This window comes from Cyprinus carpio, chromosome B5, assembly GCF_018340385.1.
Source record: "Cyprinus carpio isolate SPL01 chromosome B5, ASM1834038v1, whole genome shotgun sequence".
Classification (NCBI taxonomy): Eukaryota; Metazoa; Chordata; class Actinopteri; order Cypriniformes; family Cyprinidae; genus Cyprinus; species Cyprinus carpio.
The window spans coordinates 19,982,676-19,999,889 of record NC_056601.1 but is presented as its reverse complement, the minus strand read 5'-3'; the positions used below and the strand labels follow the sequence as shown (position 1 = coordinate 19,999,889).

Sequence of the window (17,214 nt, the reverse complement as noted above, 5' to 3'; positions counted from 1 at the left end):
CACTGAGTTAATTAAAGGCCATGGATATTTTCATATTTTAGCTGACTAATGACTGTGTGTGTGTGGAGAACGGGAGGTGGGTTTGCATCCATGTGTGTGTGTGCATGTGTGTGTGTGTGTGTGTGCATTTTTTTTTTTGTTTTTTTTGTGTGTGTCTTGGGCGCAGATACCCCTCCTGCTCAGTGGTTTGAACCGTTGTACATAATAACCCAGAATTTGGGAAATGAAATTAACGGTTTACTTCATCCTGATACCTTTGCTTGCTCCTGGAGTACGTTTCCCAGATTCCATCTCTGTAGCATCTCTCTAGCTAGCTGGTTTAGCTAGCTGTTAGCTAGTGTGAACTTATGCTAATGTTATAACCTCAAGTAGTCCACATTAAAGAGTTAGTGCACCCAAAAATGAAAATTCTGTCATTAATTACTCACCCTCATGTCGTTTCAAATCCGTAAGACCATCGTTCATCTTCGGAACACAAATTAAGATATTTTCGATGGAATCTGAGAGCTGTCTGACCCTGCATAGACAGCAATGCAACTGAAATGTTCCCAAGTCCAGAAACGTAGATTAATCCATGTGACAGCAGTGGTTCATCCGCAATTATACGAAGCTACGAGAATACTTTTTGTGTGCAAAAGAAAAAAAAAAATAACAACACCTTTATTCAACAATTTGTCTCCTCCGCATCACCCTGGTGCCATTTTGGAGAATATCCGCTGGACCTATGCTGTTCTGTGTCTGCTGCATCACGCCGGAACTGTTTCCTACATTGTTGTGATTTGATCTGAACGGAAACAACGTATCGGCATGACGCAGCTGACTCAGAACAGCATAGGTCCAGTGGATAATTAATAACAGAGTTTTTGGGTGAACTAACCCTTTAACACCCATAACCTTGTCATTAGACTTATAAAGTCCCTAAATACATATTTCCTCCATTTGAAGACTGTCCCAGATTACCCAAAGCATGCTGTCCCACATTCTCAATCATATTTGATAATGTGGATCAACAAAAAAATGTTTGAAAGAAAAAAAAACTAAAACACATTTTCAACACTTTAATACATATTTTGCTGCTTGAATAGATCACAAACATAATTTGACAACAATTATAACATTGTATTATTTATGACAGATTTATGTCCTTAACATTAATCTAGTCAGAATCATATGTCACTGACCTTGTCATGCAATTCCCAGGGGAGCTTATTGATTGACAAGTGCCCCGCCACTTTCTGTGGAATCGCCTCAATGAAGTCATGTGATTTCAGTCAGATGACGTCTATGCTAAATTATAGTAAAAAGTCCTGATGACTAAATTTTGTTAGAAATGTTAGAACAGGAAATATACACACTGGAGTTTAGGTGTCCCAGATTACCCGAATTCACCCTAAATCGTTTTAACATTTATTTTTTTTCATTTTAAATTGTTTTAATATTTATTAAATAATATATTTCATAACTTTCTAACAAGTTACAAGCTACATAAGGACTAAAACAGCTGTCCAATTCGGTACTACCTTTTTTTTTAAATACTACTTATTCATTAGATAGGCTTATTTATTCAACACTATTAGTAGCTACATTATAAGGACTATCTATTTAACAATATGTGCTAAGCACGTTTTGCTAATATTCTCATTAAGTCATGAAAACCTTATTTCTGAATTTTCTCTGAACATTCAAAAAGGTTTTGAACATAACATTAAATGGAAAGTTCAATTTCATTATTTTACAAAATTATAAGAATTACTTTGGAATGTTCTCTAAACCAGACAAACGTCCAACTAAATTTTTTTCTTCGTAAATGTAGAAATAATGTTTTTTTTTTTTTTATTATGTAGAAATAATGTTTTTGTGCTAGTATTTTGAGAACGTTGTTAAAGTCCAGACAACTTTGAATGAACGTTCTAGAAGAATGCTTGTTCAGAACTTTGAGAGACCCAAACAAGAACGTTGGCCAAAGTTTTTAATGAGCCCAGTTTTAGCAGAGAAAAACGGTTTCAATTCGTCAAATTCATGTTTGAGGTATGAAAACGGTCGTTTGATTGTGTCGTGCGCTCCCAGCGGCTGGTGAAGGTAACGCAGCATCCAGCGCTTCATCTCCGCATCGCTCCAGCAGCAGCAGCAGATCTCATCGCGGTGGTGACCAGGCAGGGAGCAGCGCATAGGGAGGAGGACGTATGTCGATTCGCCAAGGTGCCTGGAAAATTGAAGGAAGCGTTGCAAGGGACAGCTTTTAGATATTTCGGGGCCTGCCAATTAGGACTCCGTTCAGGGTCGATTACATCGGTTTTTCATTCACTCTGAAATAGAGCCTGTTATTTATCCCACAAGATGGGCAATCGGGGAATGGAGGACTTGATTCCTCTGGTAAACCGAATGCAGGACGCCTTCTCTGCCATCGGACAAAATGCCAACCTGGACCTTCCTCAGATCGCAGTGGTCGGCGGCCAAAGTGCTGGGAAAAGCTCGGTTTTGGAGAACTTCGTTGGGAAGTAAGTGACCGATGATAAATTGATGGGCAGCATCACTCTACCTGCTCGTGTGTCCAGTGTTTCTGTATCATTAATTTGGCTTTCTGCACCGGACACAAGCATATTCGGTAATTACTTATAATGCATGCGTACCAAAACCAATTTTTATTTAACATGAAAACGATTTAGTTATTCAAGGCAGCGAAGAGCTGCTCTGTTTTCAGGCCGGTTACGCTTATAAATCAGGTGCATTTGTTATGCATTGTCCCTTAACTGACAAAATTAAGCTGTTTTACCATGATTTACTTAAAGCTGGACAAGCAGCCCACGAAGCTTGACTCAGTCTCTCGACATGTAGTACATTTATTTGCTTTAGACAGCAGCCTCGTGAAGAAGAGTGACAGAGAATGATGCTCATGGCTGACGTGTGTGTGTGTGTGTGTGTCCTTGCGAGGCCATCATTCTAGCGAGCTGCCAACCTACACCAGCATTTTGGGCATCATATGCGCGAGCGAGCTTTATGTATTAGGAAGAAAAAGTGGTTTATGTGAAATATTGTATCATATATATTTACAATCTAGAATAAAAGCTAATCACGTATGCTTCAGATAATGATGTTTTGCTTCCAGGGTTTTCAGGGTTTTGTATATAAAGGTGTAGAGGCTGCTGATATAAAAAGGATCTAAGTCAAGGGTTTAATGTTCAGTGGTTGCTTGTATCGGGTGTAAAAGGGGTCATATGTGAGCCACAGGCCTGTCTTCCTCCCTGCTGTTCGTTTTCTGTTCACTCTAGTCAAAATCCTGAAGGAATGCTAATGGAATTTTGTGAATAAGTCGAAACCAATATTATTTGGACGATTTGATCCTTTAAATGATTAGGCCACCCAAAATGAAAATTCTGTCATCATTCACTCACCGTCATGTTGTTCCAAACTTGTGTTTGATTGCATCTTTTGAACATGCAATGAAAGTCAGTGTTGACTGAGACTGTCATTTTGCCTTTTGTAGTCCATGGAAGGAAGTCATGCAGGTCTGGAACAACATTCGGCTCAATAAATGATGACAAACTGTGTATTGTATGTGTTATATCTATTTATTTATATGACTCTCTGAGAGAGATCAGCTCTTGCTTAAACTAAAATTTAATTCAATTCCACAATTGCATAAAAAACAGCAGTACTGTGGAATATTATTAAATTCAAAATAACTGTATACTTTTAAACAGCATCATTATTTTGTGTTTGGCTCACAGCCAGTTGAGCTGTGCTTGTGTTCAGGACCAAGGACAGTTCTTTCAAAATCTGTGAAGGTGGCACTGTCTTCATTTGGATAACATTATATGAACCAAGTATTAATTGTAAGAGACACTGATCTTTAAATAAATAAATAAATAATATATAGTGAGTATATGAGAAAAATTGTACAGTAAGCAATTAATTCAGCTCCATTTAAACGTTATTATGTAGATACTTCTAAAGTTTCCCACTTAAAATGATTTTAAGATTAAAGTTAGAAAATCTCTCATTGACTTGGCATTGTTAGAATGTTCACATTTCAAAATACGAGTGATTATGTCATCGTATGCATATTTTCTTGGATTTATTTCATGGTGAATTGCATAACTGATAGAAAATAACATGTATTCTAAGTGTCATGACAACAACAAAGCATCTCTGTTGCTTAACACTTGTCCTCTATGCAAGTGCTGTTATTTGTTTCAGGAAATTCTAATCTAAGTATCTCATTAGATCTCTGTTAAAATCTCTGGTTTAGAAAACCAACCGTTTATGTTTTGCTAATCTTAGCCGGCCATCATACTCATCAGTCTGGTGTGGTTTGATAGCTTTAGGCACTTGCTCAGCCTAGTAGACCAGCTGAACACTTGTGTAGAGACCAGATGAGACCAGTAAACCACTTTAGGCTGGTTTTAATCTTGTATTTCCATCAGGGATGATTGTTTTATATGTCAAAAGGATTTGCAACACAGAGGGGTGTTTGAGTTAAAATATGCGTAGATCCCCATCATTTGCAGGTTGCTATTATGTCTAGCTCGTAAAGTTGTGACGTTCTTCGCTGCCTCGTAGACCTTCATTGTTATTCAGCAGGGCCTTCACTCAGTGTTATTGGTCACGCTACACTGTGAGCTCTGTGGACACTAAAGTGTCTGTCAAGCTTGTCAGCCACAAACAGATCCATTGACTGGCAGTACAATGCTCACAGCTGTTACAAGGACAGACTTCACAATGCTGTACGAGGACAGCTGTTTGGCTTGAAATGTGGTGTGTTGCTTGGCTAGATTTACAGTTTTCACAACTGCAATACTACTGTATATGTGGCCCTTAAAGGGACCGTTCATCTGAAAATCATTTGAATGATGACAGAATTGTCATTTAATAATTAGTTAATTGTCATTTATCTTCTTAATTCTTTTTTGGAAGATATTTTGAAGGATTAGAGCAACATGATTTAAAGCCATAGTTCTCCCAAAAATCATCATTTAGACACCATCAAGCTCAAACCTCTGAGTTCTTTCTTCTGTTAAACATAGAAGATATTTTGAAGAATGTGGGTAACCAGTCAACTGGTCCCCAAACTAACTTCCATAGTAAGGGGAAAAAATACTATGGAACTTGATGGGGACCAGAAACTATTTGGTTACCAACATTCTTTAAAATATCTTCTTTTGTGTACATCAGATGAAAGAACATCTTATTTTGAAGAGGTTTGGAAAAACGTAAGGATGAGTATACGATGACAGAATTTTCATTTCTGAGTGAATTATCCCTTTAAGAAAGAAAATGGCCTTATTTTTATTTATTTATTAAGGTTCTGTTTTGTTTTGGAACCTACTGTATGGACAAAAACCGTTAAAAAATTCTTTAAAATATCTTAGCTTATTTTCTTTCATGCTTGATTCATTTCCACATAGATAAAACTGTTCTTTGGACTTATAGTATATGAATGAGTTGAACGAACATGAGCTCATCTACACTTACACTTATGGTGCAATTCATCAGACAGATGTCATTATGAATGAGACATGGCCTTTAAAACGGAGGCACATGCTGATGTGGCCTATCACCATGATGACGTGACAATTAATTACATGATGGTGCAGTCCGGCGGAAAGCAGCAGGATGAATGTCATTAAACATTCATTTTTTTTTTCTATTCACTTTCTTAAAATAAATAATTCTATAAATATATAAAGAGTTCTGTTCCTTGAAAAATATTACCAACCCCAAAACTCTGCAATGGCAGTACGTACCTATTCTGCATGTAGAAACTTTTAGGCACTGTGATTGTATTATGACAACATTTTTATTTTCATTCGTTTAACTGACATTTTATTTTCAACTCATCACAGGAATAAATTACATTGCATTGCATTGTACAATTATAATGCATCATCAAATGTTAAAGCATTAATTAATTATTTTTTGCATGAAACTGGTCTGATTAGAAGAATTTAAGATGAGATCAATGAAGCCATGATTTTACACACTCCAGTATCGTAGGTGGCAGTATGCACCATTAATGTTGGTTTGTAGCGTGCCATAAAACTAAAAGGAACTCTGTAGGAAGCTACAGTTACTCTGACAAATAATGAACAATGACTAGATTTTTGCTGCTCTTGTATGAAAAACTCACTGTAGGAAGTACTTTCTCTGTATTTTTCTAATTCCTACCACTACATATATGTAGGTTTCCTTATATCCTACAAAATATGGACTGTTTTGAGACTGACAACTAGTGAACATAATTCACAGCCGTCCTAAAGTAAAAAGTCTGTTGCTCTATTTATTATACAAACATCAATTATTGTTCTGCACATTACAGCACTTCCATTAGGATTATAAAAGATTATATGAGAACCTATTATGATAAGATACCTGTATATAACCATCATTATTACTTTATTATGTTAACAAAGTCAGTATGAATTGCTTTCACTTTCACTGTAAAAATGCATAAATTACATTAGCTACCTAAAAAAAAAAGAGACAGATTAGATTGTGTAAAGACTGTTTTAAACCTCCAGTCTTCGAAATCCATAAAGGTGGTCAGTATGGCTGTCAAAATAGCTGAAAACTAAATTCGAATTTTGTACTTAAATATTATCAAAATTCGAATTATATTCTAATTTAAAATGCAAATTTTCACTTAGGGTGAAGAAAAGCTTTTGGCTTCTCTCCTGAGGCCACAAGAGGGCGCATCGAGCAAAATATTATTAATGCACGTTTATTCAAAGCATAAGAAAAAATGACTATCTGTGGAAAAAAGTGCATAATGTTTAAAATAATGTTTATGAACCAATTATAATTAATTAAGTTGCTTAAACAACTATAAACAAAACAGTATCATGTATGTATGCATAGTTTAATACAAAGGGCAGAAAGCTAATCACACAGAGTACATTTTTAATTTAATAACGAGACGCAGGGGGATGGGGAAAAATCTCCCCATAAAGTCTCGAGATATGTTTTTAAAATGTTGAACTTACATTAATTTTACATGGCTTTCTAAACATGCTCTCTTGTGCAAGTGCAACGGTGATAGATGTCCCTCTAGAAAATGCGCAAAATATGTGTTTTGTGTAAATGGCTTGGTTACAGTTTTGATGTAAACAAGATCTTCTCCACACTGATGTTCTCTTTTTCCTCAATATTTTGAATGAACAACGCAGCAGCACCGCATCTAGTGGCTTCAACTGGATAGGCTAACAATAGCACACCTAAAATTCAAATGCAGCGGTTTTGCATTCGAATGTGGATTTTTATTTTAAATTCGACGAATATTTTAAATTAGCATTTTTTTGACAGCCCTAGTGGTCAGTGGTGAAATGCAGTTACATGTTTTTCTTCTTTCTGAACATATCCACTAATGTTGAAAGCACTTCTGCCTAATGGCCAGAACTCACAGCACTCACTCACACTCCTTAGAGAGCTCTTTCTTCAACCCTATCTCCAAATCTCAGAACTAAGAGAGGCCTAGTTACGAATATACTGGCAACAGACATACATGAAAAACTGAACTAGTGCAACTAATATCTAGAACAAGTACAAAGCTGAGTTATGCAGTAAATTGCCAGAGCAGCACTAGCACTGACATGTTTTTAATTAAGTCAGTACATCTGTTTTTCAGGATGAGCTGTTTTACTTTGAATATACACTGAGAGTCATCGTTAGATTAAAAAAGAAGAGTTTTTATTCATGGTAATTAAATGTATTACCTTTCATTGAGTACATTTTTAAGGAGTTTTAAACATAGCAGCATGACTTTATAAAAGTATTTTTGTTTTTTGGATTGCTTTGAACTGATTTATTCTTCAGATTTTTAAAAAGATAATTTACATCTCTTTATGTAATATTTGTATGCCAGAAATTCACTTTGATATGCTTTGCATATAAAAACAAAGTGACTCAATGAATGCTGCCTCTTTTTCCTTTTAGAGACTTTCTGCCTCGTGGCTCTGGTATTGTCACTCGGCGCCCCCTAGTGCTGCAGCTCATCAACTGCCCTACTGGTAAATATCTTGCTTGCATTAGAGGGAAGCCAAAAAGCTCTGTCATTTTTAAAGGCATGTTTTTAAGGAATAGGTCACTCAGAAATTCAAATTTGTGGAAAATTTACTCAGGCCATCCAAATTATAGATGAGTTTGTTTCTTCACCAGAAAAGTTTTGGAGAAATTTAGCATTACATCACTTGCTCACCATTGGATCCTCTGCAGTGAATGGGTGCCGTCAGAATAAGAGTCCAAACAGCTGATAAAAACATCACAGTTTTCACCAGTCCATCAATTAATGTCTTGTAAAGTGAAAAGCTGCCTGTTTGTAATAAACAAATCCATCATTAGGGCATTTTTGTGTGAATTAATGGGCTGGAGTTTTGTGGATTATTTTGATATTTTTATCAGTTGTTTGGACTGACGGCACCAATGCACTGCAGAGGATCTATTGGTGAGCAAGTGATTTAATGCTGAATTTCTCCAAATCACTTTTGATGAAGAAACAAGGTGATAAATTAAAATTTTTTGGGGTGAAGTGCTCCTTTAAGGCAAAACTAAAAAGCAGTTTTGTTAAAATGTCTTTTCTGATTGGTTATTTCCAGAATATGCTGAGTTTTTGCATTGCAAAGGGAAGAAGTTTACAGATTTTGATGAGGTTCGTCAGGAAATTGAGGCAGAGACAGATCGCATCACTGGCCAAAACAAAGGCATTTCACCGGTCCCTATCAATCTGCGTGTCTGTTCGCCTCATGGTATTTACATTCATGCACAAACAGACGTTTAACCATGATCAGATCTAAATATTCTGTTACATATAACCATGCCTTGGACAATATCACATATAATCCTGTCACCCCTTGTTTTGATCGTCAGTTTTGAATCTCACCCTTGTGGACTTGCCTGGGATGACCAAAGTACCGGTAGGGGACCAGCCGCATGACATTGAGTCTCAGATCAGGGATATGCTAATGCAGTTTGTGACTAAGGAGAACTGCTTGTTGCTGGCTGTGTCTCCGGCCAACTCTGACCTGGCCAATTCAGATGCCCTCAAGATTGCCAAGGAGGTGGACCCTCAGGGTGGGTCATCATCCAGCAATGACTAAAAATCTTCTAAAATATTTGCATACTTGCAGGCTTACCTTAATGTGAGATTTGTAAAGCTCTTTACATTGTAAAATTGTATCTGATCATGCATCAATGTTTGTGTGTTTCTGTGTAGGTCTGAGAACTATAGGTGTGATCACTAAATTGGATCTAATGGATGAAGGAACCGATGCACGTGACATCCTGGAGAACAAGCTTCTTCCTTTACGTAGAGGTAAAGTCAGTGTGCAAAGAGAAAGCATTCATACTCTTTCCACATAAATAATGGGTGGTCGTGGAAAATGTGTAAATAACAATGAACAGTGATTCCCAGGCCTGAATGAGTGAAGATTATGTTCTTTTTATTTTTTAATTAATGCTTTAAAATATTCAGTTGGTTAAATGGTTAAATATGTCTGTCACCAATGTACTGGTCATTTTTATTTAAATAAATTAAATAATAACATGATTTAAAAGGGCTTTAAGGGAAAATAAAATAAGAAGAGAAGAAAGAAAAAAGTAAAAGAACAAGAATTTATATTTACTATTTACTATTTTAACTATTTGCACATAATATTTTTATTTTACTGAAAGGATTCCAGGAATCTGTGTTCATTAAATTCATCCACAGTATCCACACAATCACTCTTATGCTTAAGTTAATGTTCTTGTCTTGTCACATTCTATTACAAACTGAATTACTTCAATCACACAAATGATTTATTTTACATTTAAAATGGCAAAATTTTACAAAATTAGTTACTGTCAATCATTTAACATTTCTGCTATAAATCACAGATAAATATTTAATGTGTAACTACTTACAGCTTTACTTGCACCATCCTAATAACATACAGAGCAATGTGTAGTGGAGTACAGCAGAGCAGCATCAAGCATATCAAATATTTGGGGGGACAGTGATGATAAATCAGATTTATTCAACACTGCATGGTAAATAAATGTGTCTGGTCTTTTGAAAGCAAAATGCAAAATGTATAAAGAGGTCAGGCATTTATTTATATATTTATTTGTCTATAAGGGCACTCAGACACAAAAACACTCCAAAGATCCAGGAGAGCAAAAAATGGCTATTAAACCTGCAACACACTTCAAGGAGAAATATTCTGCAGAGAACATTTTTGCTTTTGAAGCCTTTGATGCACTATTATGTCTAAGTCTGCCAGTGCATTTTAGCAGCTGCTATTCTTTCTGCACTTATAGATGACCTTTCTCCCCTATTATTCACATTACATTTACATTTACATCATTTAGCAGAAGCTTTTATCCAGATTGTCTTTTACACAGACAATAGGAGCAATCAAACCAACAAAAGAGAAACAATATACAAGTGCTGTGAGAATAGAATAGAAAGTGCTAGTGTTAGAGGGTCAAGTGTAGAAGGAAGAGATGTGTCTTAAGCCATTTCTTGAAGATGCTTGGATCGAGTTGGGCAGGTCATTCCACCAGCAGAGAACAATGTTATAACATTATTGATTACTTGTCACATAGCATATTCTTTTTACCCAGTTACTTACTAGATAACACACTTCCCTTTAAAATCAGACTAGTTTATTCAGTGAACTTATTTAAATGAAGGAAATAAAGACTAAAACAAGTTCTTTTACACAAATGACTTGCTGGATTTAAGTTATGTTATTATTTTAGACAATAACAAGCATTAGCGTGCTAAAGAAAATGACATTTATTGTTACTATATGCGACAACAGATGAGCAGGTAGGAAGAGATTGGTCTCAGTGCTGGCATTAATGCTGTTATTGTTCATTAACTGACGCAACACTCATCATGTAGCCATCCATAATAACTGAACTCTATCGCAATTGAACATTAAATGCTAACACGTCTTTCTCTTCACTGAAAAACACATCAAATTACACTTAATTTCACCATTTACTCTCCTAATGCGGTTAGTTCCCATTTATTTCCTCTTAACTTTACATATAAGGGCTTATTTAGTCAAAATGTGGGATAGTCCACCTTGTGAAAGTAATTTAACAGCTATAGTTCTACATTTTCTGAAAGATAAGTTATTTGTCCAGTGTACTATGTTTGGTCATGCTGAATGGCTGTAACAATGTCAAACTGGATGCTCCCCGTAGGCTACATTGGGGTTGTGAACCGCAGTCAGAAGGACATTGATGGCAAGAAGGACATCACTGCTGCAATGGCAGCGGAGAGGAAGTTCTTCCTCACCCATCCAGCCTACCGTCACCTGGCCGATCGCATGGGGACTCCGTACCTGCAGAAAGTTCTTAACCAGGTTGAATGACAGCGAGAGTCACTCATGCAATGTTTTTTATAAAACCCACTGCCATTTTGATAAAGAAGAATATAGCCTTACGTATATTGTTATTTATAAACGAACACAAATCATGTTTACTGTAAGACAGATTCTGCCTAGCAACAAAGGGTTTCTGTTCTCCTTTAGCAATTAACTAACCACATCCGAGACACACTGCCAGGACTGAGGAACAAACTTCAGAGCCAGCTACTGTCCATTGAGAAAGAGGTGGAGGAGTACAAGCACTTCCGCCCTGATGATCCTTCTCGCAAAACCAAGGCTCTGCTACAGTGAGTCTGATATGTGTTGCACACTTGAAAATTTACAGCCCATGCACATAAACTACGGTTCGAAAGTTTTAAAGATTTGTTGTTGGAGGTGTCAACAGAAATTCATATTTTTATTCAGCAAGGATTCATTAAATTGATCAGTGACAATTAAGACATTTATGATGTTACAAAAGAATTCTATTTTAAATAAATTATGTTCTCTCCATTTTTTTTTATTTTTATCAAAGAACCCTGAAAATGAGCAAAATTGTGAATTGCCTTCAGAGGAATAAATTGCATTTTTAAAGTATATTAAAAACCCTTTGCAGGGTCACTTAGGGCTAGAGCCTAAGAAAACAGTTATTTTAAATCATAATAATAGTGTAATGATATTTCATAATATTTCTGAGCATAAGAGGCTTCTTTAAAAAACATTAAAAATCTTTTGAACCGTAGTTTATCATTATATGTGTGTATATTTTTCTGTGTGAAGGTATGAATCTGTGACTCACACATAAAACACTGTTCTTTGGTTTAAAGGATGGTACAGCAGTTTGCGGTGGATTTTGAGAAGTGCATTGAGGGTTCAGGAGATCAGGTGGACACAGTGGAGCTGTCTGGTGGTGCGAGGATCAATCGCATCTTTCACGAGCGCTTCCCCTTTGAGCTGGTTAAGGTAATTTCATCATACTGTTGTACTCCAAGAGCAAAATTACAGTATATCCTCTCAAATGATATCAAATAGGTGTTTCTGTGTCTGTTAATGATGACTAGATGGAGTTTGATGAGAAAGAGCTGCGTAAGGAGATCAGTTACGCCATCAAGAACATCCACGGTATCAGGTATGCAAACACACACAGTCACACACATTCAACAGCTCTCCTGCTCTGAGATCAAACTCGCTTTGATGCTACTGTGACATTCTGAGCTACTGCGTGCTAGATTTATATTACTGTACAATGAGAACCATGCCATGAAATATGAATTGCAATGACAAACAACTGTAAAGCACATCATTTAGTTCTCTGACTGCTCTGTTCATCCCTTTCACTCGTCAGAACCGGTCTGTTTACTCCAGACATGGCCTTTGAGACTATTGTTAAACGGCAGATTGCAAAGATCAAAGAGCCGTGTCAGAAATGTGTGGACCTTGTCATCACTGAGCTGGTCAATACAGTCAGGCAGTGCACTAAGAAGGTAAAACCCCACAGCTTTACAACACTACAGTTCAAAGGTTTGGGGTCAGTACATTTTTTTATTCTGCAAGAAAGCATTAATTTGATCAAAATGTCATTTTAAATAAATGCTGTTCTTTAGAACTTTCTATTCATCAAAAAATTTTGGAATCATGTTTTCCGCAAAAGTATTCAGCAGCACGAATAATTTTTTTTTGACAGTAATAATAATAAGAAATGTTTCTTGAGCACCAATTTATTATTTATTATATATTAGAATGATTTCTGAAGGATCATGTGACACTGAAGACTGGCGCTTTTATATTACATTCTATACAAGTAGGGAAAAAGGTTAGATTGTGGGTTTAAATTGTAATCACATTATTAGTGTTTCACTTTATTTCTGATCAAATAAATGCAGTGTTGGGTAAGCGACTTCTTTCAAAAACATTAAATAATCTTCCTGACACCAAATTCATGTTTCAATTTTCCATATACTGTATATAACCCTATATGATGCCACTTTGAGTGAATTTTAGTCAAGAACATGTACAGGTCATATTTAACCCCTGAATAAAATATTATTATTATTTTTTAATTCATTAATTTAAGAAAGTAATTAAATATGATTAATTAGTTTTCAAAAATATACATTGTTTAAATACATTGTGAAATATTGCATTTCCCAGAATACATTTCATTTATAAAAAATAAATAAAAATCAAGACACATTGTAATAATGAGAATGGGGGATTTGGTTAATTGTCAGCTAAATAATGCAAAACTGTTTTCCAGCAATTAAATGATTATTTTTACATTAGGATTCATTGTCTTCATGCATTTAAGAATTTATTATTTTAACTGTGGGGAGAATATCATTCAGTCAAGTTTTTCCGTGAGCTCCATTCATGAACTGATAATCCCTTTTCCATTTGTCTGCAATAATAAGATTTGCTTGAACAATAAGCTTATTGTCTCAGCCGTTGTAGTTGATCCAGTATGTTTTTTTGTTTTTTTTTGGGACAGCTGGCTCAGTACCCCATGCTTAGAGAGGAAATGGAGAGGATCATCACCCAGCACATCCGAGATCGAGAGAGTCGCACCAAGAATCAGGTACCTGCTAACCCTTACATATACAAACTCATGAGGTAAAACCAAGCTATAGCTTCAACTGAAAAATAAGTAGTGACATGTGTATTCTTTTCCTGCCATTAGGTCATGTTGCTAATTGACATCGAGTTAGCATACATGAACACCAATCATGAGGATTTCATCGGTTTTGCAAAGTAAGAACATTGTTAACCATTTACTAGCATTTACTTCATTTACTAACACTCCAACATAACTGTGAGGAGATCACCGGGTTCATTGAAACTAATACTGAAAAATGTCATTCAATGACTGCTTTCTGTAGAGCAATTCAGAAGACTAAAGAACCATCATTAAATGAGCTAAGGCTGAGAGCCTATTTCAAAGGCGCAGTGATGATAGACAGAGATTGTGTCCTCTGTGATCTCTAGATATGCACAGTAGATCTACAGACTGATTCAAATAGACAGCCTTAATGTGACTGTACAGTCATTTTGCAGCTTAAAAGTGTCTGTTCGCCATACATCTTAGTTCATATTCTAATCTTCTATCAGTTTCGACCTTTATAAATCCTTTGGCAGAATCAAATCCATGGAATTTATTATTGAATCTGATCACCACATGTGGCTGGTTTGTCCTATTGTGAGATTGATAATAGCCTAATATGTGGACCAGCATATGCCATTCTGTTTTCCAGCTTTTGCAATTTAACTGGTAAAGGTAGTTAACTAAAGGTTGGAATACACTACACTACTTTTGTACAGATCTTTGCCTGGATTTGCAGTCTGGACAATTTGATGCTAGCTGCCGAGAGTCAGAGTCAGTCAGCAGTCGGAGATGACCATGTTCAAAGAAAACCAGGCGGTGTATGATGGACACCAACTCCAGTTTTTTTTAGCTTTAGACGAATTCCATCCGATCTAATGGACATATTATTTTCATTTATAATGCATCTCTTAGAAGTGAGTCAAGATTCTGTGAGTTTGTTGTGTTGGGAATGACTTAAAAGCAATAGTGTGTGATTGTCAGTCATTTAGTGCATGATGACCAAAGTTGGCAAGTGCAAAATGTTTAGTTTTTTTAATTCTGTAGTGTATTCCAGCCCTTAGGAGGTCAGATGGTGACATCAGTTTTTTGGCAATGACCCCCAAAATTCAAACTCAATGCCAAATGGTCTTGTGGCTATTAGATATAAATAAGTTCCATTTGTTTTATGCTCTTTACAGATATATTTATATATATTTTTTTCTGTGTATCACTTCAGTGCCCAGCAGAGAAGCAGTCAGATGAATAAGAAAAAGGCTGCTGGCAATCAGGTAAGCACAAGCCAGAATGAACAGATGCTGCGTCCTGCGTGCATCATCACACAGCCTGGACAGATGTTTGCTGCCTCACTCAAACATTGCTTATGAAGAAACAGCAGACGCAGGACTATAATTGGACACCGCATCACTCAGTCTCTGTCATTTTATGAGATTTTAATTATTGAGAACAATGGTGGGTGTTGTTTTGTAAAATGCTCTTTAAAAGTAAGAAACAATTAGGAAGTGCTTGGTTGAAAAAAGTGCTTCATTAGCCACTGGCAAACATGAATAACACAACGATAACTCTAAATTAATTTTCATAAATCATGTTTTTTTATTGTGTTATCATGTTTTTATTGTGCTTTATTGTGTTAGTTAGCTGTATTTTTTTAGTTATTATTATTTCATCAAAACAACACGACTGCAGTTTGATTTATATTTATTGGAATGCAGAAAAAAAAAAAAGATTTTTAAACATTTTAAAAGCAAAACTATCTGTTTTTGCAAACGAACTCTTCAATTCCTAATCAGTTATTAAATAACATCTAGACTGACCATGCAATTACTGTATATCTGATACATATATCCTCTAGTATACCGTAGAAGACTACATCCAAAATGTGAAGCTATAGAAATGTATGATAGAAAGGTTTCTGTCAAAATCAAATCATCTTGTAAAAAGAGAGAAGCCCCATTTTTTGTTTAACTTTTAAAACTATGCTGAATTCAATTAATAAAATTATAAGAACTGATATTTAATATGTGATCTGTTTTAAAAAAACATACAAACAAACAAACAAAAAAATCTTCAAGAGCTAATTTTTTTAGACTGAATTTTATTAAGCATTTTCCAGTAGTTTTTAAATTTCTAAATATATGTAGCATGATATCTGTTGTTATTCATCATGAATATCATGAATTATCTTACAGCATGTTCTGTTTAGGTTTTTTTTGTATGTCTTGTGTTAGTGCTGTGATCTAGTTAAGGAACTATCCTAGCATCTTTCTGCTACTTTTGTATTCTGTACATCTAGTCTAGTCTCAGTGCTGCCTTTTCCAGTTTATAATTACCTATCTTAAACCCTGTCTTTGCTTCGCTACTGTTGCTATGCCAACGCGCCTCAGGATGAGATAATGGTAAGTGTGGATTGACTGTGACCTCTTTGGTGTGTCTGTGTGTGTGTTTGTGTCTGCTAAAGCACTTTGGCCTTTTAATATAAAATGGATTTAAAAAAATAGCATTGCATGTTGATTATTATGGTCCTCATTATGGTGTATTTGTTTAAAACGAAAACACAAATAACTTTTTATGATCATTAGTTTATCCTGACCTTTTCTGATAAAGTTGAGTGCTTTTGCACTGGAGAGGCTGCTGTGGAACTAAATAAGGTTTCCAGTGCAAACCCATTGCACCCCAGAGAGCTGCAGCTCAACTCCTAGAGACGTGACGTTCATGGGTTCCTTTCTCAGAGAACAAATGTTCTGAACAAATATAGTACACCTTGAATGCACTCTAGGTTACTGGTAAAAATAAGACTTCCTGATGTAATAACAGTAAATCCTGAAAGCGTACAATAGTCAATCACAGTATAACATTTGGAGAAATTGATTTTTTACATTTACACCTGAAAATAAAGAGTTTTAAAAAAGCATACCAAATGCTTAAAAACTGTGAAACTGTGAAAACAATTTATTTAAATTGTAATGCTGATTTATTTTTAATAAGTTATTAACATTTATATATTTTTTAATAATAATAAAAATAATAAACCAGCAATATTGTGAAATATTATTACAATTTAAAATAACTTTTCTGTTTTGCTCTTTTTATTTTGTGGAAACCAGGATACACTTCCATGATTCCTTGAAAAGGACAGTATTTGTTTGACATCATTTTGACTGAGATCAGTTCTGAATAAATATATTAATTAAAAAAAAATCTTACTCTTCCCCAAATTTTTTAACTGCATAGGTTTTTGACTAATGGTTGCAGGCTTTTGGACCCCAC

At 35.4% G+C, this 17,214-nt stretch overlaps 1 protein-coding gene across 6 annotated transcripts in view; it reads left to right on the top strand.

The window, feature by feature from the left end:
- Nucleotides 1–2,097: 2,097 nt before the first annotated feature.
- The window catches only part of dnm1b (dynamin 1b), a 30,750-nt gene continuing 15,633 nt past the window's right edge, over nt 2,098–17,214 (top strand). For all 6 annotated transcript variants that reach the window (XM_019100836.2, XM_019100830.2, XM_019100814.2 and 3 more), the window contains exons 1-14: nt 2,098–2,498; nt 7,930–8,003; nt 8,589–8,738; nt 8,860–9,063; nt 9,206–9,304; nt 11,188–11,348; nt 11,517–11,659; nt 12,179–12,314; nt 12,413–12,480; nt 12,697–12,835; nt 13,840–13,926; nt 14,029–14,099; nt 15,167–15,218; nt 16,332–16,343. In XM_019100836.2, coding sequence (XP_018956381.1) covers nt 2,338–2,498; nt 7,930–8,003; nt 8,589–8,738; nt 8,860–9,063; nt 9,206–9,304; nt 11,188–11,348; nt 11,517–11,659; nt 12,179–12,314; nt 12,413–12,480; nt 12,697–12,835; nt 13,840–13,926; nt 14,029–14,099; nt 15,167–15,218; nt 16,332–16,343 — 1,557 coding nt within the window. In that variant the 5' untranslated portion in view covers nt 2,098–2,337. The remainder of the gene's footprint in view (nt 2,499–7,929; nt 8,004–8,588; nt 8,739–8,859; nt 9,064–9,205; nt 9,305–11,187; nt 11,349–11,516; nt 11,660–12,178; nt 12,315–12,412; nt 12,481–12,696; nt 12,836–13,839; nt 13,927–14,028; nt 14,100–15,166; nt 15,219–16,331; nt 16,344–17,214) is intronic.